General features: G+C 44.0%; 1 protein-coding gene across 1 annotated transcript; it reads right to left on the bottom strand.

Moving 5' to 3' along the window:
* Positions 1-1,915: 1,915 nt before the first annotated feature.
* Positions 1,916-22,757, bottom strand: LOC306694006 (RNA-binding protein Musashi homolog 1-like). Its single transcript, XM_079156700.1, has 14 exons — positions 22,672-22,757; positions 22,116-22,156; positions 21,271-21,352; positions 21,046-21,130; positions 13,081-13,122; positions 12,502-12,594; positions 7,027-7,075; positions 6,253-6,335; positions 5,905-6,022; positions 4,804-4,884; positions 4,232-4,288; positions 3,144-3,203; positions 2,799-2,953; positions 1,916-2,683 (listed from the first exon to the last, which is right to left on the bottom strand). The coding sequence occupies exons 1-14, from the start codon at positions 22,734-22,736 to the stop codon at positions 2,642-2,644; spliced, it is 1,053 nt and encodes a 350-aa protein (XP_079012826.1). The 5' UTR covers positions 22,737-22,757; the 3' UTR covers positions 1,916-2,641.
* Between the last annotated feature and the right edge of the window lie 1,637 nt (positions 22,758-24,394).

Below are 24,394 nucleotides of genomic sequence, written 5' to 3'. Positions count from 1 at the left end.
TGTATACCAGAGAGTCTTGCATGTTGGACACCAGCATAGTCACGTTGTTACTGACGCCTATGTTGTTACCACAGCAAAACACACAGATAGGTCGCCGATGTCTAGAAAACACAAATCTGATCTGATCACTTGCAAATAACTTGCTTCTGTCAAAGACCTGATTTGAGAAACAAATTGGATTTGCCTGCAGTCTGAACGAAGCCTGAGAGAAAGTCCACTGTTGGATTTAAGATTGCGTGCAAGTGTTGGTCAACTGGTGTGACGTCAGTGTGCCTGCATATCAATTTCAACTCTATAATAAAAATTAAAAAAACAAGTCAGAATCAAACGCTTTAGAATAATTTATTAGGATTTTAAAATTGAAATTATCAGAAAAATAAAACAAGGAAAAAAAGAAAAGCAGTGTTGTAAAGCTTGGCGGGGTACAGCCCACATGTTAAACTTTACCAGAGCTCATGTAGAGCAACAAGCTCCATTCAAAGCATTGGCCCTTCTCCTCACATCAACACAACAAAAGACATCATTAAAATCAATATACAAGGGGAACAAGATCTCAAAACAGAAAAATATAGTTTCTTTTTTTTTCTGAAAATAAGTCTTAATGCCGCAGAATTATCCACACGTCGTCTGCTTTTACCAATAATAGTACTATTTTCATTTGTAAGGTAAAAAATAACTTATTGCTTTATTGTAAGTTAAAAAGTTACAGTGTTGGTGTCCAGCAGTAGTTTTATGTCGTGTCCCAGGCGGTCTGACAGAGGAACTACTGGCTGGATCAGGAAGTTTTCTGCTGTGCTGAACATCAAACAGGCTGCAGCAAGAAGGCTGAACAAACAGCCTTGTTGTCTTTTGCAAATGTTGAATTTCTTCCAACTTTTTGACTTTTCCTGCCAGCCAGCGGCATCTGTACTGAGTTCCTGTATCAGAGCCGAGTGGGAGCGAGACCCTGTTCCATTTCTGGTTCCCTGACCAAACCCCCTCTGTTCACCACTACACGGAGCAGCAACTGTATATAAACAATATGATGTTGGTTTCAGAGGCGCAAAAATGTATTAAACCTAAATATGAAATGGGAGGGAGGCGTGGGGGGGGCGGGGGGGAGAGGAGCAGATGAGCCTCAATGGAACAGGGTGATCTTTTTTTTTTGTTTTTCAGTACCAAAAAAAATTGGCAATCGAAATGCTCCTTCGTTGCCAAAAGTAGTTCCATATTACACCTTGATGTATGCGCACAAACACTCACTCACACACACCCAGACGCAATCACATGCACCTTCAACAGCGATAAGAGGACAGAACATGATTGTGATGTTTTCTACAATTGCTTCTCTGAGAATGTCCTTCATTTGTTTTCACGGTGGAGAACACCGTGTAAAAGAATATTTAAAAAAAAAGAAAAACAATAAAAACACAAACATTAAGAAGTGAATCGCGCAAAAATATATATATAATATTTTCAAAAAAGAGGAAGTCAAGTCAATACCCCCACCCCGTGAACCCCTGTTTTCTCCTCCGGTGATGCGTCATCTTAATCTGAAGTAGTTTCTTGTGAAGATGCAAGAAATCTGGTTCATTGTGGTGATCAAATTATAAAGTTGCTTTTTTTGTCAGGAAGCAAAGCAAACAAAGTTATGAGTTTGTGACAAAACTTGAACTGAACAGATGTGCCAGACAAACTCCTGGAAGTTGTGTTTCTCAACAGCTATCGTTGAGGGCTGGAGCCGACTGGCCAACAACGTACACATATCTACCATATGCATACCGATGAAAGTAGTGAGATGACCACACGTAGTAGTAGATGACAGCCAATCAAATAGCTGTTAACCCTTTCAAACCAACCAATGACATGCGAGCTGGTTCGGTAACCCCTCAACCCCCCCCCCCCTCCCCCCACCCCCTCATCCCAACGTCTATGTACAATATCTTACAGGAAGACATAAAAACATTGCTTTAAAACCAATTACAGAATAAAATACCTTACAGATTATCATTATTATGTCAATATTAATAACAATATTACAAAGGTTTTGTTTTTAAAGACTACCAAAATATACATTTTAGGTTTTTTTTTCATGTTTCCGCGATGAGTTAAAAAGAGGACTTTGTTGGATTTTGTTCTTCCTTTGTTAAAAATGGTTTTCAGACAAAGACCCATGTCTCACGGTTTCTTCTCTCTGTTCACATCAGTAACGGCTTTGAAGGATTTCATGATGAAACGACATATCACATTGAAATAAAATAATAATAATTAAAAAAACAAACTTACAATAGTCCTCTGTGGCTTTGTCAAAGATGACAACTGGCCCTCAGAGACTTTTTTTTTTTTTCTTTTTTTTTTTTGTTGCAGTTTCCTTTTCTCAGCTTCAGAAGAAAATAATGGATAACAAAGGGGGGGGGGGGTCTAGTTATAACACTACATGAGGACAAAAGAGGAGAGACGGGGGAAGTTATGTTGAAGTGAGATTAGAACAGCAAAACAGAGTTCAGGATTTCAAAAAGATATTCAGTCGGTGGGTGGAGCCACAGGGAGCCAGTAGAGCCTGTGGCCGGCCAATCAGGTTGTGCCATCAGAGGGCAGCCAGCATTCTGATTGGCTCATCAGCAGAAGAGAGGCCCTCCCAGCTTCAGTGACCTGAGTCTTCTCAGTGGTAGCCATTAGTGAATGCAGTAGCAATCAGCGGGCCCTGGGGGTACATAGGCAAGAGGGGATACACTTTCTATTAGATTTGTGAATAATACGTGCACCCATGCATGTAGTGAAGTGTGTGTGTGTGCGCTTTAGTAGGGCGTATGACCTACCCCTAGACCGTGACCAAACCCTGAGCCGGGGGTGGGGCTAGCGGCGGTCATGTAGCTGCCGACTCCTGAGTCCTGGTTGGCTGCAGCATACAGTTCAGCCATTGGTCCAGGGCTGCTGGTGCCCAGGAAACCAGCTGTGCGTGAAGGGGTGGAGCCTGAGAGATGGAGGAGACAAGTCAGGCTTCAGCACTAGAGGGCTTCACACACACACACACACACACACACACACACACACGTCTATAAATACTCTTCTATTTGTCCAAGCAGGACCATGTACACACATTCTACCGAAGGCAAGTATATGCACAAGTACACACACATGTTTTTGTCTCAGCACACACGTACCTCTAACTACTGCGGCTGCAGCGGCTGCTGCCATTGGTCCATAAGCAGTCAGGGGAATGGCTGAGGGTTACAAACAAACCAAATTATTGCATTGTCATTGTGGACGGCTCTCACGTCACATGGTGAGTCACGATCTACAGCTCAGTGTCGGTTGACTTGACATCTGTGCAAACATCTGTCATCCGATTTAAATCCAGCTGCTGGAGGGTATCAAAACCATAGCATCCAATCAAATCTGACTTTACGTGTTTTAAATAAGGAACAAAATAAAGCTCATGATAACAACAAGGTGGATGACAACTCAAGTACAGCTCAGGGCCACTAGATGGCAGTGTACAGACAGAGCCGCATGAGCAGCTTGGAGATGCTTGGAGCTTGGAGATGCAGGGGCCGTATTCACAGAACACCCTAAAGCTTAAAGCAGCTCCTAACTGGCTGAAGTAGCTGTGAGAGAAGATGAACACCTGTTCATAATTAGTCAAATTGTTTTGTTTGATTTTTTTTATTTCAAGTGTAATTTAATTCATTCAATATTATATACAGTTAAGTATGTTTTTTTATTTAATTTCAAGTTTGACTTAATTTAATTTTTTTTTCGATAATTTATTTCTTCATTTAATTTATAATGTAATCCTTTTTTATTTATTATTCCAATTGCATTTTCAAATCCTTTTAGTTTCAATTTAAATTCAAATAATTATTAAAATGTTATTGTTTCCCTGCGCCGGTTGTCTTAAGAGGAATTCCTTTGCTAGAAACCTTTTAAGACGACTCTTAGTGGTAAGATATGCCACTTTGTTCAGAGGATTCACAGACAGAAAGTTTCTTGTCATTTGAACTAATTCAGTGTAATAATTGCAGGAAGCATTTCCTGCCTTTTTTATCCCCTAAGTTAATTGGTCCACTGATGTAGTAAACAACTTGACGATCAAAGGCTTTATCAGTTTCCATGAAACCTAAATGAATAGTTTGACATTTAGGTTATATGCTCATTCACTTTCTTGCCAGCGATTTCATTTGACTCTCCTGTGCTAAATAGCTTTTTTCTTTCTTTCTTGGGGCCCTTGGAGGGATGAGGAGCTACTGACCTGCCAGCTCAGCGGGGTGGGATGATGTCAGGAGGGGGGTCCTCTCTAAATGGAATTCTAGAAACAGAGAAGGTCAAGAGAGAGCGCTTTGTAAATACAGTCACCATCCGCCGGCCAGACTACAAAGTCACTCACACACACACACACACACACACACACACACACACACACACACACACACACACACACACACACACACACACAGACAGACATTCAGCCACAGCAGAACGCTACCACGGACGCACAAGCACAGAAAGTTCAACATCTACTGTGAGGACAGGCAGGAAGGTAGGAGCAAAGGAAGAGGAGGTTCCGAAAGTAGATCAAATAAACACAATAGAAGGAGAAAACAATGAGACAATCAAGATTTAAGACGTAGGGAGATATTGTAAAGAAGGAGGAGGTTGTGGAAGGAAAGGCAGGAACAATTTCAATCATTCCAGATGGTATTAAGTGTGCATGTTCTTGTAGTGTGTTAACATCAACTACCGCCTGTATCGTTTGAACTTACTTCTCTTCCTGTTAGAAGACATGTAAAGAGCGCAAGAAATGTTAGATGTATGTGGACTCACCTGGGAATTGATAAGTGTAACCAGGAGCAATTCCAGAGTAACTGCGGCTAGTGTAGGTAGTAGTCTGGAAGCCTGGGTAGCCTGTTGGAAATAGAAAATAATCAACAGTTTAGTTACGGTGGCTGAATAAAGAGCCAAGAAGACATAAAGTCACACACTTCATGAAATGTAATTGTTCTGAATTTCTTGAAAAAGAAACGAATAAACGCAGTCATTGTTAAGTATGCCCTACTTGAGATTTAGGTGGTTCTATTTCTGGGTTCATTTAGATCAGCCAAGTGAATATGTTGAGTTTACAGTGAAGCTCTGGATCAATTCATCTACCGGGTGACGTATGATGGTTAACATCAGCTACATTCCCCCCCCCCCCCCCCCCCCCCCCCGTACGAATGAGCCAGATGCTAATGAGTTAACATCTACAGCCGTTTCCGAGATGACGGCGACTACAATGCGGTACAGTGTGAAATGACCAGGAGAGGGAGCCAAACCTCCACAAATGACACGCGATGGTTTGTTTTTCGCAACGAGGATGCTTTCAAACCATATTTCACTCCAGTGTGTAGAGCTCTATCGCCCTTCAGTCTGTGACCTCTACGTTTGTACATCACAGATCGTAGTTTTATTCATGAGAGATGAGCATCAGCTCAGAAATTCATTAACACAATCAAGAAGACAATTTTAGTTCAAGTGAACTGGATTTTTTTTCCCGAACATTTTATGGGTAAAGTGAAGAAATACAAAATGTAAGGAGCCACAGAGGACATTCCTAACATGGCATGAGTTTAGCTTTGTATTACAGCATAAAAAGAAAAAGCACAAAACTGGTCTAGAATAAGATTTACATCAAATATAGCCACCAAACCTCTCTGTTACAGCCTGAAAACAGGCCTATAATTTGACTAATAACCCAAACAACCCTTTAATTTAAACAGTTAAATACATAACAAATTACATAAAGACATATTTGATCAAAAAACTACCCACTAATGTCAATGTTTATGTAGTTTTTAGCTTCTGCTCTAAACAACAACACCTTCTGCTTATGAATAAAACCTTTAAGGAGACTTCAATGTATTTGCTATATCTGAGATTCAATCTTACCCAGCATGCCGATGCCCAGCATGAAGGCATCCATCCCATAGGGCATCACTCTGGAGCGACCTCTGGCTGAACCTGTCGGCGTCATCACCTCCTTGGGCTGAGCTTTCTTGCACTCCACCTAACAGGAGACCATTGTTCATGGATACGTTCAGTAAAAAACACTGAGATATAGACAGAAGTACACAACGCAGATCTTTAAATCACAACACACCCGAGCAGAAGACTGAAAGCTGCTCAAACAAATCCGTACATCACTGATACAAACCACACATGTACTAGAGGTTTATTCAATAGTTCCTCAATGGAAACCTGGAGGTTGATGAAATATGTTGCTGCTGACATGCGTACCATTTTGTTGTTGATCTCATGGAAGTGGATCTCACACACTTTCTCCACTACGTCTTCATTCTCAAAGGTGACAAAGCCAAAGCCTGCAAGACACACACACACACACACACACAGACTCTTATTCCAACACCTGACCTCTCTTGAGTGTTTTCACATTTGCTGTGGTCAGTGACAAAGACGCTTATACCAATAAAGAATGGTGGAAAAGCACAGAATCTACAAAAGAGTATATTTTCATGCAAACATTTGACCACGTTAAATATCCCAGAAACTTTTAAAAACTCCACAGTGGATTTAAAAAAGCCATTTCTAGCACACGGAGCTAAAAGACATCAGAGCAGGCCTTGCGTGGCCTGCCTGTCAATCAAGCTGTTGGCATCATGGGGGACCTGGGATGGGGCGTGGTTCACCAAAAACATTAGCCCAGATTTACCATCGTCTACCAGTTATCACACTCAATTTATCTCACTCCACCCGAGCTCTTTTCCTTCACTTGTCTCATTAAGTCACATGTAACCAGCCTGACCCTGTACAGGGCGCAGAGATATCTCACGTTCTTTTGTTTTTCCATTTCACTTGAGGAAAAATCTGCATTTTTCTTTTTGTTGAAGTTCACCCAGTGACTCTATCACGCTGTTTCTCCTTTCATTAATGAGGACATGTTTGTAGGTGTCCTCACTTAGTGTGTCGACACATATTAACATAATGTGTGTGCGTGTGTGTGTTTGTGTGTGTGTGTGTGTGTGTGTATATATCATAACTCTGCATACGTACCTCTGTGTCTGTTGGTTGTTTTGTCAAACATAAGCATGGCATCATCGACCTGTGAGAACGAAGCAGAGAATGGATGAGCTTCGACATATTAACACACACACACACACACACACACACACATCATTACACAGCATGGGGTGCCATTGTCCCTCTTTAGCATTGGAGTAAGAGGGGAAAACAGATGGAGAGGGTGGAGAGGGAGGGGTGACAGGTGACAAAGGAGAAAAGAAAGAATGAGAGGGAGAGAAGGGAGGAGAGCAATGGGGAAATGAGGGAGTCGGGGTGGGGGGGGGGGGGAGCTCTGTTTAAAAATAAAATGAAGTACAATCTATCAAGGTGAAAAAGAAGTGAATGTTTCCCGTTCTCGAGGCGCTGGAGGAAATTCTTTCCCATTCTTTGCTCGGTCTCTGTCTTTCTCCTGAGTTCTCACAAACTCTGTCCTGCTCGCTCTCTCTCTCGCTCTCTCTCTCTCTCTCTCTCTCGCTCTCTCTCGCTCTCTCTCTCTCTCTCTTCCCCTTTCATTCGTTCACCCTTGCTGTCTTTCTTTCCCTCTCAACAAACTTTACTATTCCCATGGAGACCCTGTAAAGAATTTCAATTAGAAAAACTTGCCCCCCCCCCCCCCCCCCCTTTCCCTCGCAAACTAATTTCAATGAATAGAATGGAGGGAAAGGAGAAAAATGGAGGGAGAGAAAGCATGGAACAGAAAAGGAGAAAAACTGATGAATCATAGCAGGTGAAGTTTTGATGGAGGATAAATGAACATTTTCGGATCAGAGAAAACAGAACAAAGTGAACGAGTGTCTTTGTCAACACGCTCTCCTTTCATTCTTCTTCTCCCTCCACTTTCCTTTTTGCACTCACTCCACTGCCTATTCATATTCCTCCTCTTCCTCCCCCCTCTCACCCTCTCTCCTCCCTCCCTCACTTGTCCTTCACTGGCAGGAAAGTTAGCAGAGCTCTGACAGCTTGAGGAGAGAGAGAGAGAGAGAGAGAGAGAGAGAGAGAGAAGGAGGGAAGCTAAAGGCCTGGGATCGCTGTGTTTTCTGTTGTTTGTACCGTAAAAAAAGGTATTTGCAACAACATTCACAAAAATCTACAATACGGATCTCCCTACATCACATGCAGCCATGTGGAGTATGACTACATGGCTATTTTCAATAGGCAGTCAGCACTGAAACTCAAACTAGTGTAACATGAGTGCCAGAGGCCTCAGGAAGACCAGGCCATCCGATTTCTAACCTTTACTTGAGATGTGAAACACATCCGCGTCTTCTAGTTGAGATTACGCCTGTGCGAGAGAAAGATTTTTAGACTTTCCTTGCTAAAGGATGAACACAGAGAGGATCAAGGCTGCTTCTTCAACCTCCCTGACCCTTTAAACTCTCCTCCTTGTGCACAGATAGCTTTGACACACACACACACACACACACAGAGCACCCTCCTCTCTCTGTCCTTCATTCAGTTTTTGCCCGCCTCCCCTCCTCCTCCTCTCCTCTCCTCTCATGCCTTCCACCCTTCCGGTCGTCCAAACTCAATGACACAGCAGAGAGCCAGGGAACAGGACAGTAAGTAGACAGCTGCAAGCCAACATGTTATCATAAGAGTAGAGTTACACGCACAGCTAGCCCCCCCCCCGTTAGCATTAGCAACATCTATTCGGGAAGAGATGGCCGGCGGTTAGCGCTGCCAGTCCGAGGAGCTTTAGAGCTGCGAAGCCACATCTTTGAAGCCAGAGTAAAGATAATATGCTGCACAGTCATGCTAATGTGGTTCATCGTATTGTCTTCCGCTAGAACATAATGGCGTGCTGATTTGAAAAATATTCCGTCACGTGTGTGAGCTTATGCTGTGGTCGCACACCAGCCCCTTGCCCTTGCCAAAACTAATAAGAAGACGATCTCCGATGTCCACTGCCCAGGGTGCTGTAAGACAATCTGATTGGATAGCTGTGGGGGTCTGAGATTGGCTTAGAGGCGGCTCAGTCACTAACTAGTCAGCATGCATGCAGAGAGTGAAGAGAAGTTAAGGTCATATTCTCATGAAGTTCTGACATTCTCAGATGTACCGAGACGAGGGTCAGCTGTGATCATACGCCGGCTTTCCGAGGGAAGCATTAAAAATATCCAGGTTTTAGTGAAGCGTGCAGCTATTGTCTGAAGAACAAGCGTTTGCTGACAAGTTCATTACACTTTCTGCGAGATTATGAAAGGTGGCATTCACATTTTTTTTTTTTTTCCCCCTTCTGTCTCCTCACATCTCCCTCTTTCATTCTCCCCTCTTGCTCTCTCTCTCTCTCCAGCCATCGCTCTCTAAACAGGCCAGCAGACAAAGTGTTCAGTCAAGCCTCCTAATCGCCAGCTCACATGGGTGAGTGGAGTCCCAACTTTTCCCGTCTGCCCTGTCCATGCTGCATTTTTCATCTTATCCACTCCTTCCTTTGCCTGCTGCTCGAACCTATTCTCTCACTTGATTTCAGAGGAGGGATTTGAATGGTACTCTTTCACGGAAGGTACTTTCAGGAATGCAGAGTGCAGAGTGCAGAGAAGCAGGATACAAAAAAAAGAATGAAAACAGGGATTTTCTTCAGGGTTACATATAATGGGACTGTATGACCAAAATGCCTGAAATGCTAATTATCAAATTACCCAACTGCATGCCTGATTACCAGTAAAAAACGCACTTCTCTGATCCACACGGGCACTGCCTTAAGCCAAAAACAAGGGAGGGGTCTTCAACCTTCTACCGGGTTGAAGCCGATTTCAAGACCTCAGGATTCAGGCTCATTTTTCCTACAAACATGGCTGCTGGCATGCTGTAGTCCTATTGGCCTTAAGACATTTAGCAAGAGGAGCTCAGATTTGAATGTCTTTGACTCCTCGATTTGGTCCAAAACACCTGACGTGTCCACTGAGCAGCCATTTCAGTCCAGTCTGATGAAGTTTGTGTAGGTGTGCCTTCAGAACTACACTCAAACAAATAAACATCTTTCGTGTATCAAAGAGTTGCTGCAAATGTATGGTGCATTCTGTGTTTTCCTTTGCGAGGCGGTGCCACAGTATGAAAATAAACAGGACACTGAGTCCTACTCCATCCTAACCTGCACCTTGTAACCGGGCTCAGATAATAAACAAGAAATACCTCCCGCTCAGCAGGAATGCACTGTGGGATTGGCGCTATCCATGATACAGCTTTGGTCTCACGTGTCCAAACAGTCCAAATATTCCCTCATCCTGCGGAGGGAGTGTTGTCTTAGATATGAGTGTCTGTGTGATCACCGGGGACAACTGATTCGGCACAGAGCTGCCATTTTACAAAACACAAGTCAAGGCAACATGACACGTGTCACAACATGCACCTTACAGTGACTTATAGTGCGATGGTCTCTCACACACACACACACACACACGGGATCCAGATCGAACAGGATCCCGAATTAGAAGACATTGTGCGAATTCGCACCAGCACCTGAAATATGGTAATACCCTTAAACATGAGTCAGAGGCCAACCGAGAGAAAACACAGCCAGACACGAGGCGGGAGGCGGTTCGTGCTGTTAATTTCTTCCGATCCATTAGGCCTACGTTCTGACGCGATGTTCATTTTCGGACCGTCTCCCTATTAACACCAACAGCAGAACCACACACCGAATGTTTGTGACAGCTGGATCACCGGCCGCGAGTCTTGCAGCCGGTGCTAATGTATGCAAGCCCGCCTCCCGTCGCAGACACGTCGATGCCACTGTAACACTCTCATGCACGCACACACCCTTCTTTCCATTCATGCAAATGCACACTTCTTACACGTTTTTCTTCTTTTTTTTTTTTAAAGGAAACAAAAAAAAACAACACTGGATTACAGCGGGACAATGGGCGAAAGCAGGTCACCACGGCAACAAGCGGAGAGGGACTGGAGCAGGGTGTGTGTGTGTGTGTGTGGGATGGGAGGGGAGTTAGTGTCTTAGGTGGTGATTTTGGGTAAGGTGGGGGGAGGGGGGGGGGGGGTGGGAGCTGTTACAGGAGCAGCTGTTGCATTTGATTAGTTAATGCTGAAGAGCCTGAAGTCCACTCAAACACACTCCCCAAACCCCCCAAAGTGTAGTTAGCTAAAAAGTAGCCCAGCATGTCATACATGATGGACACTTTGATACGTTTATGGCCCATCAGATTGGTGTTTTCCCCTTTCATAGTCCCTTTTTCCTCCTCACTATCTCAACATTCCTACTTCTCTCTGCCCTTCAACCCTTACAAACTGCCCTCCCCTCTCGCTCTACGGGGGGTTGCTTCTTCCCTTTCAGTCCCCCACCATCTCCCTCCTCTCGCTGCTTTTTTTTGTTTTTTTCCTCCCTCCCTCTCCCCGGCCAGTCTTCTGTCTCCACAGCATGTTTGCCTTTCACCATTATTTCATTCAAAGGAGCTGAGCAGGACAAATGAAGAACCCCAAAACTAAGATGGGATTGTAAAAGAGCAAAACAGCCAACAAAAGAGGTAAACTAACAAACTAAACTCATACTGTAGCTGGCAGAGAAGCTCACTAATGACCAAAGAGCATTTTATTTCCTTTCTTTTAGTTTTTAGTCCTTTCATTCTCTCTTCCAGTCCTCTCCAATCAACCTAAATGTTTGCGGTTTGTTCTCTGAAATTAGGCCCCATTTGCACTTTTTCTTGTGCCTCCAGCAAATGAAAAGGGAAAAATAGAGTAAAACAAAAGAAGCAAAACAAGCTTTTCAAAAGCCGAGAGATATCAAAGCGATGTGGCCGACAGATGAATACAATCTATCAAAGGTGCACAGTCCATAAGAGTGGTGATTCCCAACCAGGGCTACAGTACTTGTACCCCAGGGGCTACTTCTGCTGTGGCCGCTCAGTAGGTGGACAGACTGTGGAGTAGCTCAAGTAATTTGCTAAAAACGTATATTTCGATTTCATATAAAAAAATATGACGACACATTGAGTCAGCTTCACACCTGAACGCCACAATTTACAACTAAGAGTGTGTAAACAACAAGCGAGCAGAGGAGCATAGATAAACATTTAACGTGAGCTAAAAGTGATGGATGAATGCTTAAAAATCTAACTAATAAACTGTTGATTGAAATTGACTGGATTGATTGCAGTAGCTAAAAGTAGCCTAATGGTTGAAGTATTGAACACTAGCTAATAGTTATGGATAAACATTTGAAATAGTTAGCTAGCGGACAAACGATTGAAAATAGCTAATAGCGCCGCTCCAGGTGGTAGTAGCACAAATGCAAACTTAACAATTATCATATGCACTTTTATAGCATTATAATTATTATGATTTGACAATAATTATAATCGTTATAATACCCAATTCAACATGCTGTTACGGGACTGTTGATGAAAGGGTGCTTTAGTTCAGTCTGACACAAAAAAGTTGGGAACCACTCCACTAGTGAATCTGAAAGACGGGAGCTTATCCCAGAGTGGGATACCAGATTTGTGTATGTATTACCTTTCCAAACTGGTCGAAGTAATGCTTCACATCTTCGATGGTGGTATTGACTGACAGTCCTCCGACAAAGATCTTCTTTGTCCTGGTCACCAGCTAGAAACACGGAGGAGGAAGAAGAAGAAGAAGAAGAAGAAGAAGGCATCGTTTACCACTAATCACATTAGGCAAGGGGGTAGATGCTGGTGATAAAGAGACGTTGTGTTTGTTGGTGTTTATCTCATCTCAGAAAGTTTCTGAAAGCCCGAATTCACTTCAGTTTAAGGTCGGTTACATTTAAGGCTTTGAGGGGTGTGTGCGTGTGTACAGGTGACTACAGTCAGGCATTTGTCTAGGCCTTCATTTATGTGTGTGCCAGGATAAACGTGTGTGTGTGTGTGTAAGATGTTGGCTGCTGATGGTTGGGGGTTGGGTGGGGTCAGGGTTAGGGGGTCACGGTGTCAGGCTGGACAAGTGGATTGCCGCTCATCTTCGGTCACTGGCCTGACTCTAATCCCAGCCAACCAGGACTGAGCGATGAGCAGTGACACATGACATCATTACTACTCGTCCTTGCGGTTAACCCATCACGGGTGCACTCACCTTCGGCTGAGCCCGGCGGGGGAACGCCACCTTCGGGTCGATCTGTAGGGGAGAGACGAGTTCAGGTGAGTTTTAAAGAGGGAAAATTAAAACATTTCTGTTCTTGAAATGACGGCCCCATTTCAAGACATCCTGCCGTGGATTTGACTGCAGTCGCGACGATCGATGAACGGTGACAATTGTGACAGGTCGGCACTCGCAAATTATAGATTTTAGAGGATTCTATCAGAAGTGAGACGCTGTTGACACTTGCTTTACCTTCTCAATGTCGGGAGGCACACAGACCCCACAGCTGTTAGTGTAGATCATAATAAGAGACAAGTGTCAAAACAGAGATGAATGGTCATTAAACCAAAGGAAGGAAATATTTGATATTTTATAGATGCTTACATAGCTATGCATTATTACATTTACATTTGTCTCTGAGACCACAAAGAGAAGTAATCAGTTCAAAATCATATCTATAAAATGATGAAAAGTCACATTTTTTTTAGCTGTTATAGAGGGCACAGGGTTACGAATATTGCCGTTTAAAAAGGGTTAAACAATTGAACAACTGTCTCATCCGAGACCGCGAGGCAGACCTTTTCTTACCCAGGGCACCCCCCCCCCCCCCCCCATTAGAATGCATCCCCCCAGCTTAAGTCCATTTGAGCAAAGACACTAAACCTCTACCTGCTCCGGATATGTTGTTCAGTAACTGATCATGTGCTAGTGTTAACGGAATTTCGCTCTGGGCACCAATGAATTATCACACTGTTAACTAACTAGAATTACTTACAACACAGAGCCTCTAAGTCTGGGCCCATCTGAAGGCCTGCAAGTCCCGAAATAGAACGTATGCTAATCTGCGAGTATGTATAGTAGACCCTTGTTTATGCAAGCCCCCCCAAAAAAAAATCCCAAAACACCAGCCAAGCAAACAGGCGTAGGGAACAAAATACACAGTTGAGACGTGAATATGTACATGCTCTAAATTGTGTGTTGAGACACTAAATGCATCTTAGCCACATACTAGACAGAGCAGGGCAGTCTGGCATCCAAAAATGAGCATTTAATAGGCTGAATACATTTCAGACGGATACATGTATATTTTGTAAAGCTCACAAATCCAGACAACCTCCATTTTGGATTAGCCAGTTTTGACTGTATCCATATTTCTCCCAAGTGGAATGTCTCCGCAGTGGTCAAGGTTACAGATAAAATTAGAAGCAAATGAGTTTTGAACGAGCTGGCCTTTAATAATGCTAAATATGCAAAGCCTGGCCTGGCATTTTAAATTTGGGAGGAATCTCGTGTTATTCTCACTCAAGTCAACGAGCGCGATGATTTTTAGGTCACAGGACCTTGTAGTGTATTATGGTCTTAGAGTTCCATCTTTGTTCTAATAATTGGATGTGTGAAGTGAAAGCCCTAGTGTCTCACACAGCCGCTATCAGAGGTATTGAATTGATATTGGCAACTCAAAGGGAGCCTATCAAAAGGCCAGAAATAAGTACTTTTAACATGAACAATACACACAATACAAATGAGGGGTGTTCATTCAATATTCCAACAATCCTTTCATCTCTTTCCTGCGATGATTCCCCGCCTCTGATGACAAACCTACAGACAAAAATATCCCTCGAGGACCTTTAAGTACGTCAGATTTAACACTGCTTTGAGAGCACGGCGCTGTGTAACTAAGATGCAGCTGCAGCGTCCTTGGAAGGGATCGCAGAAGGTCTTTGCACCTTGAAGTGGGGCACAAAGACAAGAGGAGCCGTGTCACCTCCAGCTGGTCTGAGCACAAAGGCAAAGGTGACAAGGACACGCAAAGCCACCGGCAACTATCGGCAACAGCAGTGCAACAACAGAGCGCCCTCACAAACAATGACCACGCAGCATTTCTTACTAGGCCAAAATGTAATATAATAGACTTCGTACTCAATGATTATTACCTATACACTGACCTTACCACCTGGTTTTTCATCAAAACGATGACAGCAAAAGACACAAATACTGTAAATGGCAAGTGCCGACGAAGTAATTTTTTATATAACTCAAGTATCCCACTTTAAACTACGAGTATAGTGCACCTGTACGCCTGAAGGCTGTACATGTATTTCATGGCAAAAACACAACAAGTGATGATAATCAGTAACAAAAGAAAGGAGAAGCTGCAGTGACCCGACAGAATGACACTTGGAAGACTCCTCCAAGAGGCAGCAATGTTCCTAGTCATGATTAAATATCGTTGTCTTGTAAATACATATTTTTCTACACCTCCGAACTTTACAAAACAGTCTCGGTGTAAAGTGGAAGGGAATTACGGCTGCCGAGAGGTGCCTTTAACTGTCTTAACAAAACTAGAGGGCAGGTGCAACCCTGAGGCCATTATGTGTCAGAGACACAGACTATGAGCTGACAATGACATCGGTCACAATCCAACTCTCTCATTTGACAAAAGGCTGCAGTCGCGTACGTATACAGTAAATAATATATGCCTGAAAATCTGTTTCCAGTAGCCGAATGCATACAAACGCAGACATCCAACAGCCGTTTCACTAATTTAACAGCACGTGGTGATTTTCATCGGGTCTTTGTAAGACACATTTCTTCTTCAATTCTGCTTGGAAACAGACATTTTGGGGTGAGGCGAGAGTGATCAATATATGCAGATTATATAAAAAAATGTATATACAGTATATAGTGATGTACTTTCGTAAAACTTGAATGAAAAACTGAGTATTATACAGTAAATGAAACTCCTGACGTATCAAGAAACGCCATCACATTGATGCAACAATCTTGTTAATGCAACGTGGTCGGACACATTAAAAAGACAAGACTCCATGGTACAAACGGTGCAGAAAAATCAGTTGACAAATGTATGTCTCATCATACATATCATCATCTTTTCCACCCACATTTCACATGTTGTCAAAACACCATTATTTCAAATGCTTTTAAATCAACATCAGCTCCTAAAAAAACATCCTAAAATACAGACGGTTACCAACTAGACTAGGTTAGGCCTAATGCAATATCTGTAGTAGTGCTACTACGGCTACAGTCATGCCATGCTGTTAAAAAAATCATTCCACTTCAGCGATAAAACACAATATCTCTAACATTTAATTTCTAAATCTGTCTGTACTCAGAGGAAGGCTATAATGAATGAAAACTAAAGCATCTATCAGACTGGCGGATTAGCCTCGAGGAAGACAGAGAGGCCACAAAGCAAAAAGTAAAATGACTTAGCCAGGTCACTGTTTGCAACACTCAGAAATAGCTCTTCGGAGGTTTGACATTTGAGAAGTGGCTCTGCGATGTAACAGTCCCAATCAACAGTGGTGAAAACGCGTGAATGGTGTTTAAACATTTGTAGGAAGAAAAAGCTGCTCTCCCCAGGCTGACGACGAAGAGTTATGACTGAGTGTTCTTGAAATGGTCTGACTAACATCCTGCTTCATGACATCCAACCTCCGCTCAATCTAATGTAGCACAGTGACGGCAGAGCCTACAATATGATTTTAGTGGTTTAGCTTTTCAAGACTAGACTAATCTACGACCAATAGTCACCTCGTGTGGCCCAGCACGTCCACCAGTGTTACAAACTGGAAAACAACAAAAAATAAAAATTGGACGTCAAATCAATGGGTAGAAAAATAGGGAAAGAGAGAGAGAGAGAGGGAAATGAGTGTGAAAAGGAGAGAGCACGGGGAGAAAGAGAAGGCATTCATTTGGAAAACAGAGTCAGCCCATGAGAAAGTGGGCCTGTCCAGTGTGGCGGTGCAGCGGGGCCGTCCCAGCAGGCAGCCCCTCTGATTTCATTAATTAACAGGACAAAGAGTACAAAACAGATGGGCCCGTAGAGGAACTGGGGCTCCCGTGCTACCCCCACAGGCACACACACACACACACACACACACACACACACTCACCCACAAAATGTAGCACACACATAAACACTAACACATGTTGACAAAGTGACGCATATATGTAATTAAAACAAGCAAGTAGACACACATACACTCTAATCCACCTCTACTGACAACAAGTGTATTGCCATCACACCGTCACATGTAGACGTCTAAAGCTCTGACACATTGGCCAATCTGCCAACACATTCTTGCAAACAAAATGGCCCACACTGGTAAAGAGAAGAAGAAGAAGAAGAAAAAAAAAAAAAAGGCACCACAGGCCGCCCCATTATGGCGACATAATCAATATAAGCTAAACAAAAAGCTATAAACAGAAGAGGAGACAAAAGCAGTTGGCTGGTCAATGTATGCACGCAGGGTTTAGAGAGAGACTTGGTTTGGGCTCAGGCCAGCCGGGTCAATCTGCACAGCTGAACAATGGCACTGTAATTAGTTAACGAAGCTCACTAAAGAGCACCCCCCCCCCCCCCCCAAACCCAACCCCACCCCTGTAACCCTGCCTCGTCAGGACATGTGTGGTGGTGGTGGTGGTGGGTTTGTGCATGTGGATCCACCTTCAGAGCCGGTCTAGGCTTTATCACCGGATCTGAGGCCAAGCATGGACCTTCGGAAGCCCAATCCAGTTTGTTTCCCTCAATCGGATTAGTTCCCTTTCAGATCTATACTAATTACAGCACTGGGCCTCCCTCACTCTCCTCTCTCCTCCACCTTCTCCATCCCCCCATCTCCGGTTTTTGTCCACGTCAGCACTACCGGCTAATCTCCAGTCAGGAGCGCGGAGCTGGTGCAGGCGTCTCAACTCGCCACTAACCAGGTGTTAGACCAGTAGCAGGCCGCGGTGCCAATGGTCCACAGAGGCTGGTGCTAACATCTGCTGTTACAGTCTATATAGAAGAAAGCAGCTATATTAGCACCATGCTGCTGACCACCCCTGCACATTCACACACAGTTGTGCGTGCCAAAAGCAGCAATCACTACCTACTGTAACATGTTTACTTTGGTCTAAACCGAAAGTAAAGTCTGTATGTCCTTTATTTTTGCCATTCCCTTCTATAAAGATGTGTTGTTTCTTTCAGGTAATGTTTTTATTTTGGACACGGCCATTTCAAAAGTAACAATTACTATATTACAAAACATAACACACCATCAAGTATAGTCTACTGTGCTATTACTATGGCTTAGCAAAATACTTTATGTATCACGAGAACAAAAAAAGTGCACGGAAATCCATCACAAAATGAACCAAATTTCACGTCACAAATCGCCACAAACCGCCTTTGGTCTCATCTGAAAACTCTTACCCCGCAGCTACGCTACAAATAATAACGCACCGAAATCTAAAACTCCCCCCCTGTTCCTTAATCCGAGCGAATGAGAAGTGGTGGCGTTTCAGAGAATGTCTGTTCTCGTCCTTTCTTCTTCCCCGAGAAAACAAATACCAGTTGTGCCCTTCTTCTCTGTCCAGAGAAATACGTCAGCACGCCGCTGCCCTGAGGCCGTACTCTGCCCCGACAGGAAATCTAACCTCCAACCAAAACAACAGCCTCGCTCTAAAAACAATAGACAACCTCTCATTTGTCGCATTTAAATTGTCAACCCCACAGGTATTGACAGTAACTAGATTGTTCGATCAGTGTTTGGTCTGCTGCCTGTGCTTTCTAGTGGTGGGGTGTAGCCATATTGGATGTAACAGGACTGTAAATGTTTAATACCACTTAACCGGGGCCTGAACCTTGGCTCCCGGGTAATGTGGTTTACTTCTCACCTCTGTGTCCTTACACAGCACCCTGTTGCTCTGATACATCCCCTTTCATTCACTTTCCTCGTCTCCCTCCATCCCGCTTCAGGCCCTGTAGTGTCTTTTTCTCGGAAACCAAAGGCTCCGCATAAAAAAGAACAAAAAAAAAATCAGAGCATCGGATATTCTTCCTCATTCCAGGGAGGAATGTCCTTCTCACATCTCCTGCTGATCAAACAATAGCTATCCTCCTCTAACTACGGAGAGAGGGAGGGAAACAGGGCCCAGGTGTGAGGGGGGACACAAAGTGCATGGAAATAAATAAATATTAAAAAAAATAATTAAACTGGGACAGGTTTTGGAGACGTTACAGAGAGGTTGACACTGATCCCACAAAGCTACGCATGTTATTAAAAACATTTGCTCCAACACCACAGAATTTGACCCACAGTTGACTCTAAGCTTTGACAAAAAAAACATAAAATACTATCGAAAAGGCTTTATTCATAATTATTCATAAGCAAAAGCAAAGCCGCGTTGAGCCGTTGAGGAATGAGCTGTTTCGCTGCTCGGTCGTTTTGAATCAGCGATATTTAACGTATTGTCGTAGAATGAGGCTATATGCAATAAAAAAAAATACATATTATTGTCTTTAACAATACAGCCCTCGTGGATATGAGAGCTGGACAACAATCTAGGTTCTTATTCCCAAAACGGAACGACAAAATGGCAACCATAGCCCTGTTTAAAACGCCTGGTTGGATAAACGTTACCACGGTGTGCTTCCCCCACAGACTGCTGCCACAACAGCCTGAGCAACCAAAGCTGCATTTGAGTGGTTAACATTATTATTATTGTTTAGCCTTATGCTGTATTTTGGTTTATAACAGGGCAACTCCTAACCCCACCAGTGGCCTGCCAACCAATGTTCACATAACACACACACACACACACGCTGTCTGGCTCTGGCTTATTATTTTTTTTACCTGGGTTTAATAGGTAATATGACTCACTGAGAAACAGTAAGTTGCGCAGAACTTGCTCCCAAGCTTACTGAAAAAAAAAGAGACAAATTACCAGCAGCAGCACTTATTTTGTAATAAACCTCACAGCAACTGTGCAGAAAGATCCAACTCTGCAATTAAATTCAAACATTTGAAAACCTCAGAGCACACAGATAATATCCCAATCGTACACACACACACACACACATAAGATAAGTGTTTCTGTCATGACATTATCTGTGTGTGTGTGTGTCAGAGCTCTGCTGCCCAACCGAGCAGAGTGTCTTAAGTTAATGCAAAATAGCTCAGAAGTTGTTATGGAGACATAAATCCCATCAGGCTGTGCAGTTACTGCACTGTCTCCCGTGGCTAGCGTCACCCCCAGCAACAGGCTTGCTCCAACAACTAACCCAACTCTACCTTTCTCCTCCCCCGTGGGCTCTGCTGCCTCTCTGTGCCACCGATTTTCCCTCTCAAATGATCCTATCCTATCGTGTGTGTGTGTGTGTGTGTGTGGTTGGGAGAGGCCACAAACTGACACACCCAGTCCCCATTTTTCACAACGAATCTACACGACCAAGACGGCGACATTCACACCTTCACAAATATTCAAATCTGAGTAAGCAGCTTTTGACTCCAACGCAGGGATTCACACGTCTATGTGTCCTCGTAGTCACACGGCTGCTTGTGTTTCGCTACATTATGTAGCGAAACACAAGCACTCTGTGACCTCTATCTGGCAACTCATTTTGTTTCATTTACCAAGACATTGTGTCAAGACGTGTAGGAGGGGAAATCACAGAGAAGCCCCCCCCCCCCCCCCCCCCCCCCCGTGATCACAGTATAGTTGTCCAAACAAACCTAAATTCAACTAAGACTCATGTGGACCTCACAGACTTCCTCCTGGCATCAGTTTTTCTGCCACAACTGTTTCCTTCCCCCAAAGTTTGAAGCTGCAACTAGAAAACTGGTGCTGAAAACTTCTCCCTCTCTGCATAAAGCCTGTGAGGGGTTTAGTGTGGGGGGGGGGGGGCTCCTACCCCATTCAGGTCCCCCAGGTAACCATGGCGATGGAGACCAAGAAAGAACGCTTTCATGTTGGAGGATTTGTAGGGGGAAATGAGAGGGGGGGAGGAAGGGGGGGGGGGGGCTCAACTCCTCAACTTTACAAGCCATACGGTGGGAGGCAAAATGCACCGAGGGGGGAGAAGGGAAAAAAAAACATGCAACACAGATTTCAGGAAAAAAAAGTTACCCAAGACAACTCTCTGGCAGCATCCAAAATGTTACAACTCACCGTTTTGGAATCCAACTCGTGTCTGTTTTGCGCCAAAACCTTCTCCACGCCGGCTTGTTCTGCGTATGTTACAAACCCAAACCCCCTGCGAAGGAATAGAAAATAAGAAAGTATTAAATGCAAACTCGCAACATCTTAAAACTAAAAAAAAAAAAAAAAACATGCATGGAAGAGGCATGAGGCATCCAGTGATAGGACGGCGGAGCGCACACGCCTCCTTCTTACCTCGACCGCTTGGTAACGGGATCCCGCATCACCATACACTCCTTCACCTCGCCAAATTTACAGAAGTACTCCTTCAAGCCCTCTGGAAAAACAAGACAGCAAGGGGAGCGTGGTTAAATAAATCCATAAATCTGGTGTGACTTTTTATTTTTCCCCTACAGGCCCCGGCGAGCTGATGTGGCTGGAAAAAGAGACAATGGGGGTCGGGGCGGACCACGTTGTGTTTGTGTCCCCTCCGGTCCTCCAGAGACTGTACACGGGCTATCTGGCCATTCAGCATAATATAACCCATTAGGCCCTGCGGACCACAAACAAAGCTGCACTTGGTGACGATGTTTTGTTTTGACACGGTGAGGGTAATAACACGGGGCCGCCGCAACAAGAATAAAACTGTACTCGTGCATCAGCCCCTGCGCTCATGGGTCTTAAAATAAATGAATGGAGTGCAACAATAAGGAAAAACAACATGCGCGCGCGCGCGTTGTGGGGCATCGACACGAGCCGAACTTCTGCCTTAAACGCTGAATAATCGATCGCTTTCACTACGGATGCCCTTCTGTTGTTAAAGGACGCGAGGAGCGGACACGAAAAGGCAGACAAAGTCGTCGTATGCGTGGACGCGATTCCAGCGTTAATCTCTCCCCGCGTCTCGGCACGTCTAAATCCTAAGAGCTGATCCTTATGGAACAGGAGGCTTTGATTTTTAACTATTCACAGTGTTTCTCCTCAACTTCGGGAAGCCTCCCGTGTGTAATGTGGAAGATGTACGTGTAACATGGAAGAAAACAGGAGCACACAGCAGGCTTTCATTCAGACTTATTAAAGTAGCGTGCGGGACAGCTCACCTTGTGTTGTCTGCCAACTCAGACCCCCGATGAACATTTTGCTGAATGAAGAGAAATACAAGCTGTAAGTCACACATAATAACACGCCGTCTTTCGAGCACAACACACGCACATTCAGTGGGGATAGGGGGAATTATGTGCAATATAGCATGAATAAAGTAAGAAGAAAGCATCGGCCATGTTGCGAAGTCACCAATCGGCCAGTCGCGCCGTTATAATCCCCTAGAGGAGGAAAAAAATGAGAGGATTTTTTCCCTCAGATGATGGGGGAGAAGTTGCAATGTGGCCTTCTGGAGGAAGACCGAGATAAATAAACACACAAGAGGAGAGGGGGGGGGGGGGGACCGGCGGAAAGCAGCGGTGCGTCTGAGTCTCCTTCGCTGAGTGGATCCATCCCACACATACAAACACACACGCACACACACACACGCAGCGTGCTTGTCTTTTGTCTCGGCGCGGCTCCGCTCCCGCACTGAACTCAACTAAAGTCCAAGGTGAACTCGGCGATCGGGGCCGAGAGGCGAGGCAAAAAAAAAAGGCCGGCAGAGGCTGTTACCAGGGGTCGTGGGGGGAGTTGTCCGTGCCGGAGGACAGGCTGCTCTGGCTCCCTTCCGTATCCATTCCGCTCTCCGCTGGTATATTCCCGCACTGTGAGGCGAGGAGAGGCAGTGAGGCTCCGCTGCTGCTGCTGCTCCAGACTCAGGGGCGGGCAGAGGGAGGGAGGGGAGGGGAGGGGGGGGAGGGGGGGGCAGGAGAGGTGGGGGTGGGGTGGCTGAAAGGAGGAGGGGTGAGCGAGGAAACACACACACATACATGCATGCACGCTCAGAGATAAGCTCCGCCTCTACCTCTTTTCCCCCCGTAGCCTACCCGGGCCTAGGACCTCCCTCCCTCCCTCCTGCACGTTGCCTGCCTTTATTCATGCCGCCACTGGCGCTCTCTCTGTAGTGTTTCCCCGCCGTTCTTGTCATTGGTCGATCATAACAGCGTGGCCCCGTGAAAGCGTTTTGAATGTTTTTGGTAATGCACGGTAGCTTTTTTCTCTCTATTGTGTTCATTTACAATGAAAGCAGAGGTAAAAACAAATTAGAAGACAGAAATAAAATTACACAGGCCCAACATGTGCTGTATGCACCCATGCAAGAAATGGTTTCTAATTATAGAACAATGCATTGTCACTCATTAGTAATTGCTCAGCATTTACTGTTTGAAAAAAATTGTTTTAGTTGAAGTATTGCTGATGGAAAATAATGTCTTCCTATGGTGCCAGGTTAGGTCTCGAGTGAATTGAGGCATCTGTAACCAGGATACTTGATCCAGGATACTTAACTGTAGCCAGACACTACGTTATATAAAACAGGATATGGATATGAAGTCATTCTTATAGTTTCAGATTGCATGGAGGACAACAAGGTCCTGTTTTCTGTTATAAGACATGCATATATGTTATACTGTAAGTGATGTTTGTGGTGTATGAGATTATGAGACCTTATGAGATCTTATGAGATCTTATATGATGTGATCTTATTGGGTCTTATGGGATCTTATGAGATCTTATGAGATCTTATATGATGTGATCTTATTGGGTCTTATGGGATCTTATATTTGACATGTGTTATTATGATGTGACGTGACCCATGACGCCGTATTATGTGAGCTTGATGGAATATGATGCGATGTGATCCTATGATCTGATCTTATAATAGGATCTTATATATTACATATGTTATTATGATGTGATGTGAGTCGTGGTGCCATATTATGTGCCCTTAATGTATATGACGCAATGCGATGTGATCCTATGATCTGATCTTATATGATTAATGTGATATAAAGAATTTCATGTAATGAGATATGATCCTATATGACGTCATGTAATGTGATATTATATGATGTCATCTTATATGGGATCTAATATAATGTAATGTAATGTGATCTTGTATGATGTAATGTGATCTTATATGGGCTCTTATACGTATATGATATTGTTATATATGATGTGAGTCGTGATGTCATATTATATGGCATATGATATAGTGTGATCATATGTGATGTGTTGTGATATGCATATATTTAATGCTGTGTGGTCTTATACAATGTGATGTGATATGACATGATATGGATCTCTTGGGCGTGCTATGTCATAGCACGTGACAGTATGTGTGTTCATTACCTTTGCTCAGTCCAACTCTCACCTCACCCTTGTTCAGATCCAACTGTAATCCACCACACCTCATTTTCCTGTCATCAAAATGAACACCAATGCAGCCCTCTTTTTA

Source organism: Pholis gunnellus (assembly GCF_910591455.1).
Source record: "Pholis gunnellus genome assembly, chromosome: 3".
In the NCBI taxonomy this organism is placed as follows: domain Eukaryota; kingdom Metazoa; phylum Chordata; class Actinopteri; order Perciformes; family Pholidae; genus Pholis; species Pholis gunnellus.
This window is presented reverse-complemented; position numbering and strand designations above follow the sequence as displayed.

Bases quoted from the DNA above. Each gene is read 5' to 3' on its own strand.
- LOC306694006 (XM_079156700.1), bottom strand. From the start codon at position 22,736: ATGGATACGGAAGGGAGCCAGAGCAGCCTGTCCTCCGGCACGGACAAC. The intron at 12,595-13,080 runs GTGAGTGCACCC...CCGTGTTTCTAG, and splicing joins CCCGCCGGGCTCAGCCGAAG to CTGGTGACCAGGACAAAGAA. The intron at 2,954-3,143 runs GTACGTGTGTGC...TCCATCTCTCAG, and splicing joins TGCAGCCGCAGTAGTTAGAG to GCTCCACCCCTTCACGCACA.